Below are 21,756 nucleotides of genomic sequence, written 5' to 3'. Positions count from 1 at the left end.
TTGTCACTCCCCTCAGCACATTTAATGTTTTTTTGTTTTGTTTTAATTAATTAATTTATTTATTATTATTTGGTTTTGGCTGTATTGGGTCCTTGTCGCTGCGCGTGGGCTTTCTGTAGTTGCGGCGAGTGGGCGCTACTCTTTGTTGCAGTGTGGGGCTTCTCATTGTGGTGGCTTCTCTTGTTGCGGAGCAAGGGCTCTAGGCACGCGGGCTTCAGTAGTTGTGGCATGCGAGTTCAGTAGTTGCGGCTCGCGGGCTCTAGAGTGCAGGCTCAGCAGTTGTGGCGCATGGGTTTGGTTGCTCCGCGGCATGTGGGATCTTCCCAGACCAGGGCTCGAACCCGTGTCCTCTGCATTGGCAGGCAGATTCTTAACCACTGTGCCACCAGGGAAGTCCCCACATTTCATGTTTTTGATGTTATATTTCACATCTTGTTGTTTTGTGTATCCCTTAACTACTTGTAGATACAGATGGTTTTACTACTTTTGTCCTTTAACCTTCCTACGAGCTACATAAGTGATTGATCTACTACCTTTACTGTATGTTTGCCTTTACTAGTGAGATTTTGCTTTTCATAATTTTGATATTTCTAGTTGTGGCCTTTTCTTTCCTGCTTAGAGAAGTCCCTTGAACATTTCTCTTAAAGCTGGTTTAATGGTGCTAAACTTTTTTAGCTTTTGTTTGTAAAACTTTTTGTCTCTGCTTCAAATCTGAATGATAACCTTGTCGGGTAGAGTATTCTTGGTAAGTTTTTTCCTCTTATCACTTTGAACACATCATGTCACTCCCTTCTGGCCTGCAAATGTCTGCTAAAAAGTCAGCTGATAGTCTTATGGGAATTCCCTAATACCTCACTAGTTGCTTTTCTCTTGCTGCTTTTAAGATTTTCTCTTTCTCTTTACTTTTTGCCATTTTCATTACAATGTGTCTTGGTGTACATCTCTCTGGGTTCATCTCGTTTGGGCTTCTCTGTGCTTCCTGGACCTGGGTGTCTGTCTCCTTTCCCAGGTCAGGGAACTTTCCAGCTCTTATCTCTTCAGATAGTTTCTCTGCTCCTTGCCCTCTCTCCTCTCCTTCTGGGACCTCTATAGTGTGAATGTTATGATGCTTGATGCTGTCTCAGAGGTTTCTTAAACTATCCTGCTTTCTTTAAAATTCTTTTTTCTACTGAGTTTGGGTGATTTCTACTACTCTGCTTTCCAGATTGCTGATCCATTCCTCTGTATAATCTGATCTACCCTTGATTACTTCTAGTGTATTTTAAATTTTCAGTTATTGTATTCTTTAGCTCTGTTTGGTTCTTCTTTATATTTTCTCTTTGTTGAAATTCTCACTGCGTTCATCCATTCTTCTTCCACATTTGGTGAGCATCCTTATGATCATTACCTTGAACTCTTTATTGGGCAGATTGCTTTTCTCCACATTTAGTTCTTTTTCTGAAGTTTTTGTCTTGCTCCATTGTTTGGAACATATTCCTCTGTCTCCTCATTTTGCCCAGTTATCTGTTTATTTCTGTGTGTTAGGTCAGTTGATTATGTTTCCTGATCTTGGAGAAGTGGCCTTTTTTAGGAGACATCCTGTGGGGCCTCACAGCACACTCCCCTCTGGTCACCAGTTATATGTTCTAGGTGTGCTCCCTATGTGGGCTGCATGGTCCCTTATGTTGTGATGAGCTGACTGCCGTAGGTGCACTGGTAGGCAGGGCTGGCCCCTAGTCTGGTTGGCCATGAGGCTGTATCTTGTGCAGTGGCTGTGTGCCCACTGGAGGGCAGTTTGACTGTGCAACCCAGGAGGTACATGGGGCTGCTGCTGGCCTCCTAGTTGTTGGGCTGGGGCCCCGCATGGCTGTCTGCACAGCCTAGGGGGTTTGGAAGCCCCTGCTTTCTTAAAACTGGTCAATGGTTTAAAAATATTGGTTGAATTAAAGTTCCTACTAAAAAGCCGTACATGTTTTAAATTTTTGAATACATTATCTCTTAGTGAAAGGGACTAGAGATAGCATAAACCAGTTACTTGAGCTGACAACAAAAGTGTAAATATGACCATAGTTCCTGTTTGCCAATGGTTATCACCTGTTTACTAATACTAGCCCAAGTTTCATAGCCTACATGTAAGAACTCAACATTGTGTTATGTGATATACTCTTATGTAAATGTATTGATTTTCTCCTCTCAAGGAACATTCATTCTAAGAAGTTAGGGAATGGCTTAAATATATATTGATATAAATCAGAAAGACAGAACTTTATTTATTCAGCAAATACTTATTGATCACTGTGTGCCAGGCACTGATCTGAGCATCAGACATCAATGACCAAAAGTAGACAAAAATATCTGCAGTCTAATGGGAGAAGGAATGCAGTCATAAAATAAATGATAAACACAATAAATAAGAAATGCATATTGTATACAAGAAATTGATGAAGGCTATGCAAAAAGAGAAAGAAAAGACTTACAACATGGTAAGAGGAATTCTAAGGGCAAGAAGAAGAGAAAGAACCATCAAATGAGATTGAGAAGACAGAATCCTGTGAGTGACATAGGAGAGTGTGATGTTCTAGAAACCTAGAGAAGGGAGTGTATTAAAGTAGAGGGAATAATCAGCAGTCAGATGCTTCTAAGTGAGTCAGATCTGAGAACAGGATGTAGGAGTTAGCAACAGGAAGGTACATTGGTGATGTTGACAAGTTTCAGTTAACTTGTGCAGTTTAATTCCTTTTGGTCATGGAAGAATAATGACAAAAAAGAGTTACTGCTAAGCTCTCTTCTTTTTGTGGTCTTATGACACTAGTGGTAGTTTGATCTTTGGTAAATGTGTAACATCTAGGTTGCCATTCACAGAAAACTCAAGATCCTGTTGGCTATGCTTGAATATCAACCTGGTCAGAGTGAACAATGATTGTTAAGATTACACTGATAGCAACAGTAGGGAATGAAATATCTGCTTTAAGAACCCCAAACCCATCACTTCAGGAGCCAGTCATTTGGTAGTTGGCATTATATCTATTCAACAAGGCTAACTAAGAGAATCTGTGATGTGTGGGCATTATAATCAGCTGACTCCAGGTGGCGTTCCTGGAGGCTGCTATAGAAAGAAAGAAAATAGCTTAAAGAGGAAAGAATTCAACCCTGAGTTTAACTCCATTTGGTCCACTGAGGAAAAGAATACCAAGTCTGGTGGAGAATTTGCCTTCTGTATTTTAATTTAATGTGTATTCTAGATTTAGAATACGTGTGATTAGCTTGGGGGAGGGGAGTGATCAGAAATTTAACATGTACACGTTGCCGCCCTGGCGAGGGCGTATTGAGTAGACAGCATCATCGTGGTATGTGGGCTGAGGTGAGGCTGCTCCAGAGGAGTTTCTCTCAGAGTTAATTGACGGAAACTACCCACCTTCACGAATTTTTATTACCTTAGGAATGCTGTGCCAAGACTGCTGAAACACAGCTGTGGGTGCTGTGCTGACGCCCACATTGCCAGTGTCAGGAAGGATGTACTTTTAAACCTCTAATTTCTCTAATAATGTCTTTAGTGATTTGTGTAGGTTTGGCATTGTGAGGAAAATGCTTCCTGGCTTGGTTTATAACAAGAATTCAGTTTGCAGTCTTAAAATGTGTATTGTCTTAATATGCACGTGGAAGATACTAACAAGTTAGAAAAAAGATCTGACTAAAATACTATCCTGTCCATCTAACAAAACTTACCCACCCATGATATTTGAAAATAAATGAAAATTAAATGTTTTATGCTAGAATAATCTATTTATCTATTGGTTCCTGTTTTATACCAAGATGGCAATATATAGTGCTGAAAGAGAGCCAGCTTTCATATTCAATTCCAATCTGACACCTTTCCTTTTCTCTAATGGAAAAATTGGATTGGACTCATGTCAACCTATAGAGTGGAGAAAGAATAAGCTTTTGTAAATAAATATTTTTAAAGAGGTAAGAAATAGTACTCTTTTGTTTGAAATATAAAGCTTCATAACCAGTTGGTAACTATATTATTTTATATGATGTTTATGGCATGTTTCTTTTAATATATAAAATCTGAGGGATTCTTTCCTAACTGGTAGATTCACTGCAAGGATTGATTATATTTATCAAAATAAATATACATTCAGCTTTTAAGTAGACACTAGTACATAAAGCAGAATATCCCCATATTGCTTACAAAAGGAATATATAGAATTTATTTCCATTCTGCTGGTGTGTATAAAAACATTTGTTTGGATCTGAAGTGTGTTAATTTATACCTTTACACTGCCTTTGTCCCATCTTACAAATTCAAAACCTTATTGGAATAGAATCATAGAATTAGAATTTTAAACCTGGAAGAGACTTTAGAGTTATTTTATTTCAATTTCTTAATTTTTCTATTGAGGAACTAAAATCCAGAGAATTTAAGAGTCTTTTTTCAGGTTACCCAGCTAGAATTAGAACCCGGCTTTCTAACTCCTTATATTTATGCTATAACCCGTCTCCAACAAGTTAGTTGAATAGCAATTAAATAAGTTGGCAGAAACTTTAGGTCTCGCTTGTGTTTATGTCCAGGCTTCAAAGTCAATAGTGATCCCTAATTATTCTTTATCACTTAGAAAAATTCTTGCAAGCACATTAGGTGAAAGTAATGCTAGGGATTCTCCTATGACTTGGTCCTGTTATGAAATCTAAAGAAATCAGTGCTCAGCTAGAGCAAAAGACATGAACGTACTCAGTACTGAAGTTTTCCTTCTTTGTGCTCCACTAATTATGATAATGATTTGAGTAGTTCCATAATGATTGTCTTAGTCTATTTGGGCTGCTTTAACAAATTACCATAGACTGGAAGGCTTATAAACAACAGAAATTTATTTCTTACATTTCTGGAGGCTGGGAAGTCCAAGATCAAAGCCCGGGCAGATTTGGTATCTAGTGAGGGCATGCTTTCTGGCTTATAGATAATTGTCTTATCCTTGTGTCCTCACCTGGTGGAAGGGGCAAGGGAGCTCTCATGGGTCTCTTTTTCATAAGGGCACTAATCTCATTCATGAGGGCTCCACCCTCATCCCCTAATTACCTCCCGAAGGTTCCACCTCCAAATACCATTACATTGGGGATTAGAATTTCAACATATGAATCTGGGTGGGGTGGGGGACAAACTTTCAGTCTGTAACAATGATTTCACATCTGCCTCATCCTTAAATACTGCTCCCAGATATACTGTGTGGCTTTTTAAAGGACTAATTCAGGAAAATACTGATTAAAATAAAATAATATAAACATTGATAAGTACTGAACTGTTCAAGGTCACTAGGATACAACTGTATTTTTATAATTCAGAATCTTCCACCGAGCATGTTTTGGGTTGTGGTTATTTCTGAAATAGAATTGAGGAATCGAGACTGACCTACTCAGATAAATAGTCTGAGGATAAAGATGACACTAGCCAATATGAGCAGCAGGGAAGAAGAGTCAGAACATTTATGAATCTGAGTTTTATTTTGTGTGTCTGAAGAACTATTGTTAGCTTAAAGCAAGACCCTGTGCTTTGTTTACAGAGTTCAGTGTATGAAGTTTAATAGAGCTGGATTTCTGCTTCACAATACATAACATTGAAAAAGTCAGTATACACAGAAATCCAAATATGCATTCATGTATTCATTGACAAATAGCTTTAATGAAGTGGAATATTTTTTCTTTTTTGTGTGTGTGCTTGTGGGATCCTAATTCCCTGACCAGGGATTGAACCCAGGCCCTCACCTGGGCCCTCGGAAATGAGAGCAAGGAGTCCCAACCATGGGACCACCAGGGAATTCCCGTGAAGTGGAATTTTTTAATGTATGTGACTAAATTTAAAAATTAAAACTAACCAGGGAATTCCCTGGTGGCGCAGTAGTTAAGAGCCGCCTGCCAATGCAGGGGACATGGGTTCGATCCCACATGCCATGGAGCAACTAAGCCCATGTGCCACAACTACTGAGCCTGCGCTCTAGAGCCTGCAAGCCACAACTACTGAAGCCAGTGTGTCACAACTATTGAAGCCTGCGCGCCTAGAGCCCATGCTCCACAAGAAGAGAAGCCACCGCAATGAGAAGCCCACGCACTTCAATGAAGAGTAGCCCCCGCTCACTGCAACTAGAGAAATCCCGCGTGCAGGAATGAAGACCCAACACAGCCAAAAATTAATTAATTAATTAATTAAAAATAAATAAATAAAATTTAAAACTAACCAGACCCCAGTGATATCTCAACATTGTTCAAAAGGTGTTTATGCATATAGTTTGTATATGACTTAGACATAAACTAAAGATTTTATTTTTATCTATGACTATATAAAGTCTGTACTTGTATTCCCAAAACAAGAAAGTAACAAATTGGTATGTATGAAAACGTATTTCCTTTTGTTTGCAGGATGTGAATTGCTTGAAGATAGGAATGGTAATAAGCACTTAGAAATATCTGTTAATATAAGTAAACAGCAAAAGAGTGTTCTTGGACTATATTTGAAGGGCCTTAACAAGATTAATTTGATTTTAAAAGAGCCAGTCCCCCAAAATGACACATACTGCAAAAGTTAAAAAATTTCTAATCATACTCTTCTTCAGCAATGCTCTCAACATAGTAACATTTGTAATCCCAGTGCCCCAGATTGCCTTGATTACTGGCCATCCTCTGATATTTGCTATGTAATACATTTGCCAAACTTTAAAACTCTAAAACCTGCTGTATAGGGATCTTTCAAGTATTGTATGAGAAATGATGAAAGAAAGCAGTTTGCTATGTTATTATCATGTTAGTTTCTCTCGGTAGTTCTCTTAGAAATGACAAGCTTTAATGATAAGCTTTTATTTGAGTTGATCAAATATTCTCTGATGTGAATGTTTTAAAATATATTTGCAATTCTGATTTTTCAGAAATAATCACTTTCAATCAGAGTCAAAACCATAAGAACTTATTCATGCTAAGTGTTGTAGCTTTTTGACATGTAGGAATAACTGATGTGGGTGAGGTGTCTAGCTTGATGTTTTATCTCTAGCTATTCGTCAGCTAATCCTCCTCCCTACTTCACTGAAAATATTTTCATTCTGTCTGACAAAAAGTAAAAAATTACATTAACTGTGACTAAAAATGTATTGCAGATGACACATTAATGAGACTAATGGTTCTTGCCTTATTCTCTAAAGTTTTCACATTCTTACCTTTGGTGAACCGAGATCCAGATAGTTTAATAATTATACAAAAGATATCCTTTCTGGGGGGAACTCTTGGGAACAAGGTTGCAATAAAGGTTTTCAGATTTTTTTAAACATAAATTTTAAAACAGCAAAGGAACCAAGTAAATGTTATAACTATATACTAAAAGTCCACTTGGGCAAAATATCTGGATGTGTCCAGTTAATCAAAATAAAGCGTGATGAAAGGTAAAGACAAGCAATGCTGACAAAGAGTTTGGGTCTATGAAGGAAGATTTTGACTCATCAAGAAAAATTCGGTTAACTTAGCATGAAAGGAGAAATGGTAATATTGTTTATAAAGCATTTGGATTTCAAGGGATGCCATCAATTTATTTCATAATTGTTAAAGGGTAGTAACTTTCAAAATTTTTTTCATCATAATCAGGATTCAGTATATACTTACTTAATATATATCTAGAATACTTAGCTTTACCTCATGCACCTTATTCTATTTCCTTTTTTAAAAAAACATGCTGCTCACAATTCATAAATTGATTTACCCACTAATGGATCATAATCTACAATTTGAAGAATACTGATGAATGATAAGATAAACAGAATTTTCTAAGTTTTTTATTTTGCCTTGGGGACTTGGAACGCAAACATTTTAATTTTATCTTTCTAAACCACTCACTTTCTTGGTCCCACCTAAACCTTGTTATCACAAAAATTGCACCAGCTCCAAATTCATACACACCAGTATCCTGTTCTCAGACTACAACACTCCATCCTTTTAGGTTATATGCCCAAGTACTACCACTACCACTACAATTCTTTTTTTTTTTTTTAATATTTCTATAGTGTTATTTATTTTATTTTTTGGCTGCATTGGGTCTTTGTTGCTGCACGCGGACTTTCTCTGGTTGCGACAAGTGGGGCCTGCTCTTCGTTGCGGTGCGTAGGCTTCTCATTGCGGTGGCTTCTCTTGTTGTGGCGCACGGGCCCTAGAGCGCGCGGGCTTCAGTAGTTGGGGCTCACAGTCTCTAGAGCGCAGGCTCAGTAGTTGTGGCGCACAGGCTTAGCTGCTCCGCGGCATGTGGGATCTTCCCCAACCAGGACTTGAACTTGTGTCCCCAGCATTGGCAGGCAGATTCCCAACCACTGCGCCACCAGGGAAGTCCGGCATAAAAGTTTTAAATTTTGATGTAGTTCAGTTTAACTCTTTTTTACTTTTGCTACTTGTATTTTTGGTGTCATACTTAGGAAAGCCATTGCCTAATCCAAGGTCATGAGGTTTTACTGCTGTGTTTTCTTTTAAGATTTTTACAGTTTTAGCTCTTATAATTAGGTCTGTGATCCATTTTGAGTAAATTTTTGTATATGGTGTAAGGAAAGACACTAACTTGATTATTTTGTGTGTGGATATCCAGTTGTCCCAGCACCATTTGCAGAAAGTACTATTTTTTTCCCCCATTGAATTGTCTTGGCACCCAGTCAGTGATGATTTATTTACATGTTATTAAATTCAATATCTAATTTTTCCCTTATCTTGTTTGACTTCTCAGTAGTATTGACACAGTTGACCATTCTGTTCTTCAAATATTCTACTCTCTTGGTTCACCTTTTACTTATCTTGCTGTGTCTTTTCAGTATTTATAGGTTCCTTATCTTCCACCAAGCTTCTCAGTGTTGGGTTTTCAGTTATTATGGCTGTGTAACAAATTAGCACAGAACTTAGTGGCATAAAACAATCATTTATGACGCTCATAGTTTCTTTGGGCCAGGAATTAAGACTGGGCAAAGCAGGGTCAGCTTATCTCTGTTCCAGGATGTCTGGGGCCTCAGGCTAGGACTGGTATCATCTGAAGGCCTTTGCCATTACATGTCAAGCAGTTGATAATAGCCATTGACTGGGAGCCTCAGCTGACACCCACATGAACCTGTCCATGTCCCAGGGGGAGGGGAATGGCAGAGGAAGGGGAGGAGAAGGAGAAGGAGAAAAGGGAGGAAGAGAGAGGAAGAGAGAAGAGAAAGCCAAGGGGAAGTCACGGAGTCTTTTATGACCAAATCCCAGAAGTCACACAGCATCACTCTTGCCACTTTTTTTTTTCATCAAAGTCTCATTCACATTCAAAGAAGGGAAAACAGATTCAGCCTCTTCATTTGGAACGGTAAAGTTCTTAAAGAGCATGTAGGACCAGAAATATTGCTGTGACCTTTTTTAGAAAAAACAATCTGCCACCGTCTGTTCTGGCCGCACAATTCACATCCTTCCCACATGCAAAAAAATCGCTCACCCTTCCCACAAAGTCTCCCAAAGTTTCATCCCTTAATGGCATCAGGCTCAGGCTTGAGGTTCAGGATCTCAGTGAGGTCAGGTCCAGGTGAGATTCCTTGGGTATAATTTCTTGATGACAGCTCCTTGAATATAGTTCCATTTGATTTGAAAACTTGGGGACTAAAGAGGCATATTATCTACCCCCTTCCCCACTACTACCCAACATACAATGCGTATGTTGGGAAGGTACTTACTATTCCAAAAGGGGGAAAATAGGAGGCACATAGAAGTCACTGGTCCATAGTAGTTCTCTTTTTATGTTTTTTCTATGTGATCTATTTCCATAGTTTAAAAAAAAATTTTTTTTTTTTTGGCCACGGTTTGCAGCTTGTGGGATCTTAGTCCCCCCCCAGGGATGGAACCCCTGCCCCCTGCAGTGGAGTCCTAACCACTGGACCACCAGGGAATTCCCCTCTATTTCCATAGTTTTAAATACTATCCATACATTCATGACTTCCAAATTTCCTAACACCTCTGAGCTCCACACTAAAATATATAATTAGCCATCTGACACCTTCACAAGGATATCTCACAGATTTTTCCAACTTAACATGGCTAAAATGAATTCTTATTTTCTACTTTACCCTTTTCCTCCACAGATCTGTCTTTTCCTGGTGTCTCCATCTAGGTGAATGATGCCACCATTCACCGAGTTGCTGAGACCAAAACCTAGGACTCAGGCTCATTCTTTTCTGTCTCTCACCTCTACATACAGGAATCAGCAAGTTCTATATTTTCTTTCTCCAAAATCACTTTTTTCTTAATCTCACCTGGATCACAACAGTCTCCTTATTGGTCACCCTCCTTCATTCCTGCTGCCGTCCAATTTTCTGTGACACAGCAGTCAAAGTAATATTTTAATTAATATGTCTGGTTACGACACTGGCTAGCTCACAATCTTCGATTACTTCCCCCTGCATTTTGAGTGAAAGATCCATATAACTGGCCTGTTCCTGTTCCTCTGACCTTATTCCTCACTACTTTCCCCCTTACCCACTATACTTTATCTTCTTTGGGCTTCTTCCGGTTCCTCAAACATACCAAGCTTTCAGAAAGAGCCTGTATACATGCTGTTTTCTCTGTCTGGAATATTCTCCCCCAGCTTCCCGCTCCCACATAACTGCGTCCTTCTCATCCGTTGAGGTATGGCATTCCTGACTATTCTAAGCAGGTACTTCCCTCTAATACTTTCTATACTATTTGTTGCCTTTATAAAACGTATCGCAATTTTCAGTTATATCCTATCTGTTTACTTATTCATCATCTGTCTCCCTAACCAGATTGTAAGCCTCCCCAGGTCAGGGGCCATATCTGTGTATACCCAGTGCCTAGGCAGACTGCCTACCATATACTCTGCTCTCAACAAATATGCAGTGACTATTGTTTAAAGGTATAATTTTGTTTTGAGACAATGTTAACAATTAAGTCATTAGTAATCATGTACAATGTGACGGTCCCTGATTCTGACAGAAACAACCTTTCATTTTCTCTTTCAGTAACTGCCCTTCCTTTCTGGCTGCTGCTTTAGCCAGAGCCACATCAGACCAAGTCCTGCAGAGTGATCTCTCTGCACATTATATTCCAAAGGAAACCGACGGCACAGAAGGGACTGTGGGTAAGTACTTTTCTGCATTATTTGTTCTAAAATATTAAAATCTTCTCCTGTGTCGTGATTCACAGAGAATGTCTACAAAATACTATATCTAATTATGTTTACCCACTGGTTGATTTTATAGCAGTAGCAAGAGAAAAAAAAGCAAAAAAAATTTTTTCAAACTAATCAAGAAAAGTAGGGAAAAGAGGGAAAAATACAGGCATATTTTGAAATCATATGAAGGTAACTTGAGTGAGAGATGATCATAACAGTATGTTATCATAAATAATATCTAGATAAATGGAGAGAGTAAATGAGAAATGTGAAGCCACAACAGAAAAGATGAGTAAGTGAGGGCAAGGAGAGTTTGAGCAAAACCTGTTTTCAAATTTCAGCTTGTCTTTAAGAAGTCAAGTAAAAAAATCATATATACAAATTCAAGAAATCAGTTGTAACAGAACTTCTTATTAATCATATTAAATTTTATATCTACCAATAAGTAAATAAGCTCTTTATGACAATTATGTAATGTGATTTAATTGCCTGGATCATTGTACATCTTTTTTCCAGGTAAATTATGAGGCTTTATTTATTAACGAAGGCATGTTTATTAATGACGTATTTGACAGACTAAAAAAATATCAATTTTTATAAAAATTAGGGAATGGCTACTCAGAACTGTTGGGAATTTTAATATTTCACTCTGTTCTATTTTAAGCATTTGCCTTTAAACATGGTGCAGAAGGAACAAAGCATATATTAATGAATCAGGACAGCTAGATTCCAGAGAATGTGAGGCAGATATAAAAATAAACATTCCTATTCTTCCTTTATCTCTCTAGATAATTTTTGATAGAAAATTGGCAAAGAAGGAATTCCTCTGCTTGTTTTTACTGAGACTAATTGATTCACTTGGAACCAAACTGTTCCAGAGTCAAGTTGGATGGAATTCCTGCTACAAAGCATTGGTCTTTCCTCTTGTACTGATGCATGAAGTAAAAGCCCTATAATGAGAAGATGAGGGAGATTAAATTCTGCTTCACTGCAGCCAGGGTGATGGCTGACTCAGCTCCAGCTCAGTACAGTGACATTAACGACTGATGAGTAATTTACAGCTGTGAGGGGGTGGACTGCTACTTTGGACAATTTTCTCTTTTTCGCACCCTTTTTAATTTAATTTAATTTTTCCATTTCAAGCAGCAATTATTTATATACTGATGTTCTTATACCACTTCCTGCAGGAGAATACTTAACGTAGCAAGATGGAAGTGTTGCCCTACGTGCGTACTTCGGAAGAATTTTCTGAACCCCCATAAGATAGCAAAAGTGAAATTAAGGATTTTTCTTTTGGTGGATATCATTGGTCATTCAGATTTCATATTTTTCCAAGAGACTACCCAGTAATGTCTCCATGCCACTGCTGTGATTCAGAATGATCTATTATAGTTCCAAACTATTTGCACGTCCTTAAATCTGTTTAACCCAAATCACTCAGTGTGAACTGCACTGAGGAGAATCTCTACAGGGCATATTGTGTTTAGCCATACATCAGAGTGGGAAATGAGCATACTGAATAAGGCCTGCTGTCATTGTCTTAAAGGCACGAAGTCCCCACTGAAATGCCCTTTGACTTTTCTCTTAGGTGCTTCCAAAAACAGACTTAAAGAAGAAAAATCCTTACCTTAAAGTTCTTTTCATGTTTATGTCATCCCTAACAGAATGTTTGTTAAACAACCTTGCATTTCTGTTGGCAGACATAACTCCTGTCCAGACAACCTAAAATCAATTTAAAATATCCCAATGTAAAAATTAAAAACAAGAAGGTGAAAATGATCACTAATACAGAGGATATTAAAAGAAATTATGAAAACTTTGTGAAAATAAATTTGAAAACGTGGGTATTTTCTAGAAATACACACGTTAACAACACTTTACCTAAGAAGAAAGACATTGAGAAGATTGTCCAAAAGGACAAGAGGAGTAGGTGCTTCTACAGGGGAACATTTTCAAACAAAGACAGATACTTCCATTGCTTTTTAAAATGAATTATCCAGCTGCGTAGGGAAAGAAGGAAAATGTGCACAGCATAACTCTGATACCAAAACTTGCCTAAGACAAAACTAAAATAAGGAATGAGAGATAAGTCTTAGTAATCAATGTAAAAAATATTAAGTGAAATATTTGTATATTGAGTACAACAATTCCTTTAATGAGTATTTTATTGAGGGCTCACTATAGCTTAGCACTGTCCTGGGGAAACAGCAGTGAAAAAAAACAAAAATATTGGGACATATATTACATAATTTGTATATTAATAGGTCAAAAGAAAAAAACAGAATAATCTCTAAGGATGCCCAAAGAAGCATTTGATAAACTTCAATATTCATTCCTAATTTTTAAAATACACTTAATAGAGTAGAACTAGATGGATACATCTTGGACATTGTAGGACCAAATTTGGCTCAAACCAAAAATCTAGCAGGTATGCTTAAAGTATATACTAAAGAATTTTTTAGTTGCAAGTGACTGCTGGCTTCAGCAAACCATTATTTCAGGTAAGGGCTACACAGCTAGATTCAAGGCTTCATATGATGTCATAAAGACCTGGCATTTCTCCAACTCTCAGCTGTACTCTTTTTCATCTTGATTTTATTTTCAGGCTCTGTGGGATGGTAAAATGGCTGCTAGGAGCACCAGGTCTTCATCTGCCCAGGTTCAAAACAAGCAGGAAAATAAGAGTAACTTTACTCAGTTGCTCTTACGTAAATCACAGGATTCATTGTAATCAGCCCAGCTTGGGTTATTTCCCTTTCCCGAACGAATAACTATGGCCAGAGGAATGTGGTTCCTAATTGGCTAGACCTGAATAATGTTTTCCCCCTAGATGCACATGGACTGAGAGTGGAGAAGGAAATGTTCCTGGCAGAAAGAGGAATGTTTGCTAGGTGGCAAATAGCACATTAAAACAAAGTTCTGACTCAGAGCGGCAAATAAATAAAATAACCAGGAATAAATTCAGTAAGAAATAAGAAGGACCTATGTTAAAACTCTATTGAGCAACATAAAAAGGATTTAAATTTATGAAACAATATAACTTGTTCCTGAATAAGACTTAATATGAAAAAGAAGTCATTTTTTTCCCAAATAACTCTGTAAATTCAATATGATCCCAAACACAATGGCAACAAAATAATTAGTGCATCTGGAAGAATAAACATGTCAGACTACCCAAGTGACATCTTTTAAAGTTAAGAATAATAGGAAAATTAGTCCTCCTTATATTAAAGCACGTTATAAAGTTATAGTAATTTTTAAAGAATGGCATCATTATAAAGTTATAGTAATTTTTAAAGAATGGCATCATTGTAGAAACAGTTGGAGAGATCAGTGAAGAAGAATTAACAACCAAGAAGCATACAAATATTTTAATATTTTAGTGGTTATTTATATAAGTTTGCTTATTCATTTATTTAATCAACATCTTATGAGCTCCTGCTATCTGCTAGGTACTGTACTATGACTAATCCAGGACAATTAAGACACAGTCTCTATCTGCAATCTAATTTGGGAAAAGTGCAGCATGGGTGTGAGTCAGATAGGCTCACTCACAGATAGACTCACATAGACTCACAGGCAGTACTCATTGAGAATGGTATTGCCTGTTTGTGAAATGTTCCAGAGACATAGAATGTAGCAAATAGTCAATAAATGTTATCCATTGTTTAAAAATGTGGTAAGAGCTATAATAGATGGTGTGAACAAAGACAGATCTAGTGGTTTACTAAATATTAGAGAAAGCTGGTATTGCTTCCCTTGACCAATTTAATCTGTCTATACCAGGGCTGTCCAGTAGACAGCACAATGATGGAAATGTTCTCTACCTGCATTGTCCAATGTGGTAGCCAGTGGCCATATATAGTTACTGAGTACTTGAAATATAGCTAATGTGACTAAAAAACTGAATTTTAAATTTTATGTAATTTTAGTTAATTTAAAGTTAAATAGCCACATGTAGCTAGTAAGCTACCCGACTGGACAGTAGAGGTATATATACTAAGAGTAATATAAACAGTAATAATCAAGCCAAAGTATGATATAATGTTTTATATTATTATCTGGGAATCTGGGAACTATCCTGGTAGTTAGTATAAGTTATTTGTTTCTCCCCACCCCATGCTCCCTCAAAGTTTCTGAATTCACTTATTGTTTTGCAGTCATCTGTTGTGATTGAGTCAAATGCACACCCAAATGTAGGGTCTGGATTTGGGGGGATATGCTGTTGCAGAGACCAGATGGGTTGGGGAGATACAAATAGGTAATTGCTGGCTGAAAGAGACAGTCTCTGGTAACTGGTGCTTTAAACAAACAAACAAAAAGATTGGAGTTGCTAAAAACAATCAAAATGTTGGGTTGTCTACTGGCCTCAGTTTTTCCCTCTTATACACACCTCCTCAGGTTGTACTTGCTCTTTGAACTTCTTTTCTCTTTCAAATGTACCCTTGACTTTCAGTTATATAAAAATGTCAAAGGGGATGAAGTCACAAACATGGTTTGCCATCCTGTACTATGTTAATGAGAAAAAGCAACAAAAACCTTGAGACCAGATTTCTGAATATAGTCACTGAAAGAAGAATTCTGAATAAGAAAACAGGTAAAGTTACAGATTAAGGCAACAGCAGGGTAAAGAATAAAAAAATGGGAATCTAAGTTCCCAGGCCATTCTAGAACACATAATCTCTCTTCTTTGAGATGTGTGCTCTAGATCAGAAGAGGTATGTGCAACATGTGTGCCAATCTGGCACACATTTTCTCAGGCTGTCAAGCTATATCTGATGTAGTAAAGTAAAAAAAAAATTCTTTTTTGGAGAATTCTAAACTTTTTTACTTGGGATGTAGGGGGACCCTCTAAAATACCGGCCTGAGATAACCTAATCTTCCCTTGGTTATTTCAACAGCTGCAATTTGAGTAGAGGACAGCTTGAGTGGAGATGATGTGAGATACAATCTCTTCAGTACTATTCAGTGTTGCTTGAAAGGCTTACACATCTGTCCATCCACCGAGGGATGCAAGGGAGCCTCAGAAGTGAGCTAGTGTACTCCACTTGATGGGTCAGGTAGTAGACTTAATAGTCTAGGGTGAAGGATCCTCTGACTGCGATCTCCTTTCTTCTATCTAGGGTTATACACATAGACAGAATGTAAGCATGTTTTCCTTAGAGAAATATCAAAGTTTTAGACTCATTTGTTAACCTCTTGGTTAAACTATTTAAGCTATTGCCTACCACTTTAATTTAAAAATACATCAAGTAACAAAAATATATAATTTAGTTCTGAATTATAATCAGTTACAGGAAAGAAGAGTAAGGGAACTGGAGTGAGGTAAAGGAAAAGGTCAGGAAGAAAGAGAGAGACTAAGACAAATGGTGATCAAAGTAAACTCTGCTTATTCCTGTTGTTTATAAATAATGATCTATTTTCATAAGGCTTTCATATTCCAATTAGTTGGATGACCACTGTTCATATTTCAGTCATTCTTCTAAGCACAGGGGGCTTGGGTTTCCAGATGATAACCTTGGCAGCCAAACAAAAGTGCTCTGAACTAGATGGTGTTGCCAGAGCACTTCACCGGCTGGAAGAAGTCCAGCCTCGGAATAGATCCAGCCCCGCTCAGAGGTTTTCTCCTCATGACATAAGGATATCTTAGTGGCAGCTGCTGGCTGATGATTCTCTACTGGATAGGTTGTCATTTTCTCTCTTCAGAAGCAACATTTCACTTGTCTTGAGAAGGAGGAATTTCTTCTATTAAGGAGGAGCTTGACTAAGGTGACCTACTTCTTTTTTTTTTTTTTGCGGTACGCGGGCCTCTCACTGCTGTGGCCTCTCCCGTTGCGGAGCACAGGCTCCGGACGCGCAGGCCCAGCGGCCATGGCTCACGGGCCCAGCCGCTCCGCGGCATGTGCGATCTTCCCGGACCGGGGCACGAACCCGCGTCCCCCTACATCGGCAGGCGGACTCTCAACCACTGCGCCACCGGGGAAGCCCTAAGGTGACCTACTTTGTCTTTACCAAGCAGGCAAGTGAAAAGCAGTTTTGCAAGGCTCTTCATTGGGTGTTTCTCTTTCTTTCACAGAGATTGAGACAGTGAAATTGGCCCGTTCTGTCTTCAGTAAACTACACGAGATTTGCTGCAGCTGGGTGAAAGACTTCCCTCTCCGCAGGAGACCCCAGCTTTATTATGAGACATCAATCCATGCCATCAAAAACATGCGCAGGAAAATGGAGGACAAACATGTCTGCATTCCTGACTTTAATATGCTCTTCAACCTAGAGGTAAAGGGCACTTCTGAAGTGTCAGTGAGATTTGGAAAGCAAAACACCATCACAGGCCTGTTTTCTACCAAGAGAACTTCTAATATATTGTAGTAATATCTCTGATAGGTTTGAATAGGACTCAGGGCAAAGTGGCACAAATTTGCTTCCATTAGATGAAAGGAAAGGAGCTATTTTACGTTATTTTGAATAGGTAATGCATTCACATGGTTTAGAATTGGAAAATAAAAATCCCTCTCTTATCCTTGTCTCTCAGACACTTCATATCCCCTCCACGGAGGCGAGCAAAGTTACCAGACCTTGTGTAACCTTCCAGAGACATTCTGTAAACATATAAACAAAAAAGAAAGCTGTTATATCTCAATAAAGCTGTTTTTAAAAGGAACCTATTTCTATAGTATAATCAAACGTTGTCTATTAAGTTCCCACATTACTCTGTTTCTGAAGCAACACAAAACACAAACATAAAAGAATAAATTTAAGACTAAGACAGTTTTCTGATTTCATGTGATTTTACTTTTTAAATCTTGGTTTCTGAGATAGGAAAGTAGCTGGAATTACATTTCTTGAATCTCTGTGACTGACAGATTGGATCATATGAGGCTTGTCGACTTAATAACCATTTTCTTGTTATCTTCCTCTTTTTTTTCTATTATGTTAATGCAAACAGATGTAGGTTTGTTTCCTATGCCTGTCACTTGCCGCTTTTCCTCACTCAAGTCCATAACTTAAAAATTACAATGTAGTGATTTATACAAAGCACACTGTTTCCTTCATTTAGCAGCTAAATTTAAATTTTAGCTGACTGTCAAGGTCTGATAAGCAGCGATGGTGGGCTGGTAATTGGTGCTTACGTTACAGGAAAGATCAGCTGATACCACACCCATGCAAATGTAACCCCTAAAGGCTGTACTGTGATAAACAGCCCTTAAATCACTGCACCCACTTGAAGATTATACTCAGGTTTGAGGGCATCATGGCTGTTTGTTGACCTGGTTGGTTTTCATTTTCCCTCAAAAATCAACCCAAAGGCCTAACTCAGAAAGGAGCACTTTGCTGTAGTGAAACAGACCTTGAGGGCAATTTGGGAGCACATATTTAGAACCTTATAAATTTTCACACCCTTTTTAAATTTTTTTATTTATTTATTTTTGGCTGCATTGGGTCTTCGTTGCTGCGCATGTGCTTTCTCTAGTTGCGGCGAGTGGGGGCTACTCTTCGTTTTGGTTTGCCGGCTTTGCGGGCTTCTCATTGCAGTGGCTTCTCTTGTTGCGGAGCACAGGCTCTAGGCGCACGGGCTTAGCTGCTCCACGGCATGTGGGATCTTCCAGGACCAGGGCTCGAACCCGTGTCCCCTGCATTGGCAGGCGGATTCTTAACCACTGCACCACCAGGGAAGCCCCTCACACCCTTTGATTTGATAATTTCACTTTTTAAAAAAAACTATTTTATGTATTTAGTTTTGGCTGCATTGGGTCTTCATTGCTGCACGCGGGCTTTCTCTAGTTGCGGCAAGCGGGGGCTACTCTTCGTTGTGGTGTGCAGGCGTCTCACTGCGGTGGCTTCTCTTGTTGTGGAGCACAGGCTCTAGGCTCACAGGCTTCAGTAGTTGTGGCTCGCGGGCTCTAGAGCGCAGGCTCAGTAGTCATGGCGCATGGGCTTACTTGCTCTGTGGCAAGTGGGATCTTCCCGGCCCAGGGCGCGCACCCGTGTCCCCTGCATTGGCAGGTGGATTCTTAACCACTGCGCCACCAGGGAAACCCGATAATTTCACTTTTACTTTTATAAGGTAAAAGAAATGCAGAAACTTCTTACATGTTTTGTTTGACATAAATGTTTTACACAACATAGTCAATAATAAAAAACTGGAAATGATCTAAGTCATATATAGGAAATGATTACTATGATATGCTCATAAGATGTATAGTACTTATCCATTTAAATACTTAATGACTTGGGGGAAATGCTAATGATATGGCAAATAACAAAAAGCAGGATATAAAATTTTATGTACATTGTGATTCTAATTTTATTAAAAATTTATATTTATAGAAAAAAGACTGGTTATCTGTGGATGGTGGGATTAGAGATATTTATTTCCTTTTGTACACTTATTAGTCCAAATAAACATACATTATCTTTTTTTAAAACCTGAAGTATAGTTGATTTACAGTGTTGTGTTAGTTTCTGGTGTACAGCAAGGTGATTCAGTTATTTTATATATATATATATATATATGTATTCTGAAGAATACATATATATATATTGTTTTTCACATTCTTTTCCATTATGCCTTATTATAGGGTATTGAATATAGTTCTCTGTCCCTGTAGGACCTTGTTGTTCATCAGTTTTATGTATTATAGTTTGTATCTGCTAGTCCCAAACTCCTAGTTTATTTCTCCCCATCCACTTTCCCCTTTAGTAACCATAAGTTTGTTTTCTATGTCTGTGAGTCTGTTTCTGTTTCATAAGTAAGTTCATTTGTGTCATATTTTAGATTCTACATATAAGTGATATATGGTATTTGTCTTTCTCTGTCTGACTTACTTCACTTAGTATGATAATCTCTAGGCCCATCTATGTTGCTGCAAATGGCATTATTTCATTCTTTTTTTATGGCTGAGTAATATTCCCTTATACACACACACATACACACACACACCAACACACAGACACACTCACACACATACCACATCTTCTTTATTCATTCATCTGTCGATGGACATTTAAGTTGCTTCCATAGACATACACTATCTTTATAACAGGGAAGACATCAGTATTTTTTTTTAAAGAGATCCACTTGGCTCCTTTGTTTCTTCTGCTGTTATATTGTTTAAGAATCTTCTCACCAATCTCACATTGTTTAAAGTTATATTCTCATGCCCACGTAAAGCTATTATTGCCCCCTTCCTCTTTGTGATGATACCATATCAGCCCACTCATCATTTAAAAACTGCTTGGATGAATTGGGAGATTGGGATTGACATATATACACTAATCTGTATAAAATGGACAACTAATAAGAACCTGCTGTATAAAAAAATAAATAAAATTCAAAAAAACCCCAAAACCGAAAAAAACTGCTTGGACATGCAGTTTTTCAATTTTACCCTTATCCTGCCAATTGAGCTGTTTAAAAATGAGTAGATTTTTTTAAATGTACTGCTATTTATTTATTTTTGTGGTACACGGGCCTCTCACTGTTGTGGCCTCTCCCATTGTGGAGCACAGGCTCCAGACGCGCAGGCTCAGCGGCCATGGCCCACGGGCCAGCTGCTCTGCGGCATATGGGATCTTCCCAGACCGGGGCACGAACCCGTGTCCCCTGCATCGGCAGGCAGACTCTCAACCACTGCGCCACCAGGGAAGCCCGACTGCTATTTATTTTAAATAAGAATTTTTTTATCGAGGTATTTTGATTTATAATTAGTTTCAGGTGTGCAATATAGTGATTCAAAATTTTTAGATTATAGTCCATTTAAAGTTATTATAAAATATTGGCTATATTCCCTGTGCGATACATTATATCCTTGTAGCTTATTTACTTTATAGTCATTTGTGTCTCTTAATCCCCTACCCCTTAAATTGCCCCCGCTTCTCTCCCTGTTGGTAACCACTAGTTTATTCTCTGTATCTGTGAGCCTATTTCCATTTTGTTATATTCATTTATTTTATTTTTTAGATTGCACATACAAGTGATAACATACAGTATTTGTCTTTCTCTGACTTGTTTCACTAAACCTAATGCCCTCTAAGTCTATCCATGTTGTTGCAAATAGCAAAATTACATTCTTTTTTATGGCTGAGTACTATTCTGTGTGTATGTGTGTGTGTGTGTGTGTATGTGTATACATACACACCACATCTCTTTATCCTTTTAAAAATTGAAGTATAGTTGATTTACAATATTAGTTTCAAGTGTACAGCATAGTGATTCAGTATTTTTACAGATTATATTCCATTAAAAGTTATTAGAAGAATAATGGCTATAATTCCCTGTACTGTATAATATATCCTTGTTGTTTATTTTATACATGGTAATTTATATCTCCTAATCCTATATCCCTATCTCACCCCTCCCCTCTTCCCACTCCCCGCTGGTAACCACTAGTTTGTTTTCTATATCTGTGAGTCTGCTTCTGTTTTATTATATACGTTTGTTTGGTTTATTTTTTAGATTCTCCATATAAGCGATATCATATAGTATTTGTCTTTCCCTGTTTGACTTATTTCACTAAGCATAATATTCTCTAGGTCTATCTGTGTTGCTGCAAATGGCAGAATTTCTTTTTTATGGCTGAATAATATATATATATTTCACATCTTCTTTATCC

The 21,756-nt window shown here is 37.9% G+C and overlaps 2 protein-coding genes across 2 annotated transcripts in view; one reads left to right on the top strand and one right to left on the bottom strand.

The window, feature by feature from the left end:
* PPM1E (protein phosphatase, Mg2+/Mn2+ dependent 1E) overlaps positions 1–21,756 on the top strand; it is a gene marked incomplete at both ends in the record, with an annotated part of 150,143 nt that overhangs the window by 117,222 nt on the left and 11,165 nt on the right. The window contains 2 exons of the mRNA XM_079726313.1: positions 10,992–11,110; positions 17,220–17,419. Coding sequence (XP_079582439.1) covers positions 10,992–11,110; positions 17,220–17,419 — 319 coding nt within the window. The remainder of the gene's footprint in view (positions 1–10,991; positions 11,111–17,219; positions 17,420–21,756) is intronic.
* Positions 12,045–21,756, bottom strand: part of TRIM37 (tripartite motif containing 37) — a gene marked incomplete at both ends in the record, with an annotated part of 147,861 nt that continues 138,149 nt past the window's right edge. The window contains one exon of the mRNA XM_079726308.1: positions 12,045–12,093. Within this exon, the coding sequence (XP_079582434.1) occupies positions 12,045–12,093 (49 nt within the window). The remainder of the gene's footprint in view (positions 12,094–21,756) is intronic.

The sequence above is a fragment of the Hyperoodon ampullatus genome, assembly GCF_949752795.1.
Source record: "Hyperoodon ampullatus genome assembly, chromosome: 19".
Lineage (NCBI taxonomy): Eukaryota > Metazoa > Chordata > Mammalia > Artiodactyla > Ziphiidae > Hyperoodon > Hyperoodon ampullatus.
Note: the sequence above shows the minus strand (reverse complement) of the source record. Positions and strands in the feature narration are given on the sequence as shown.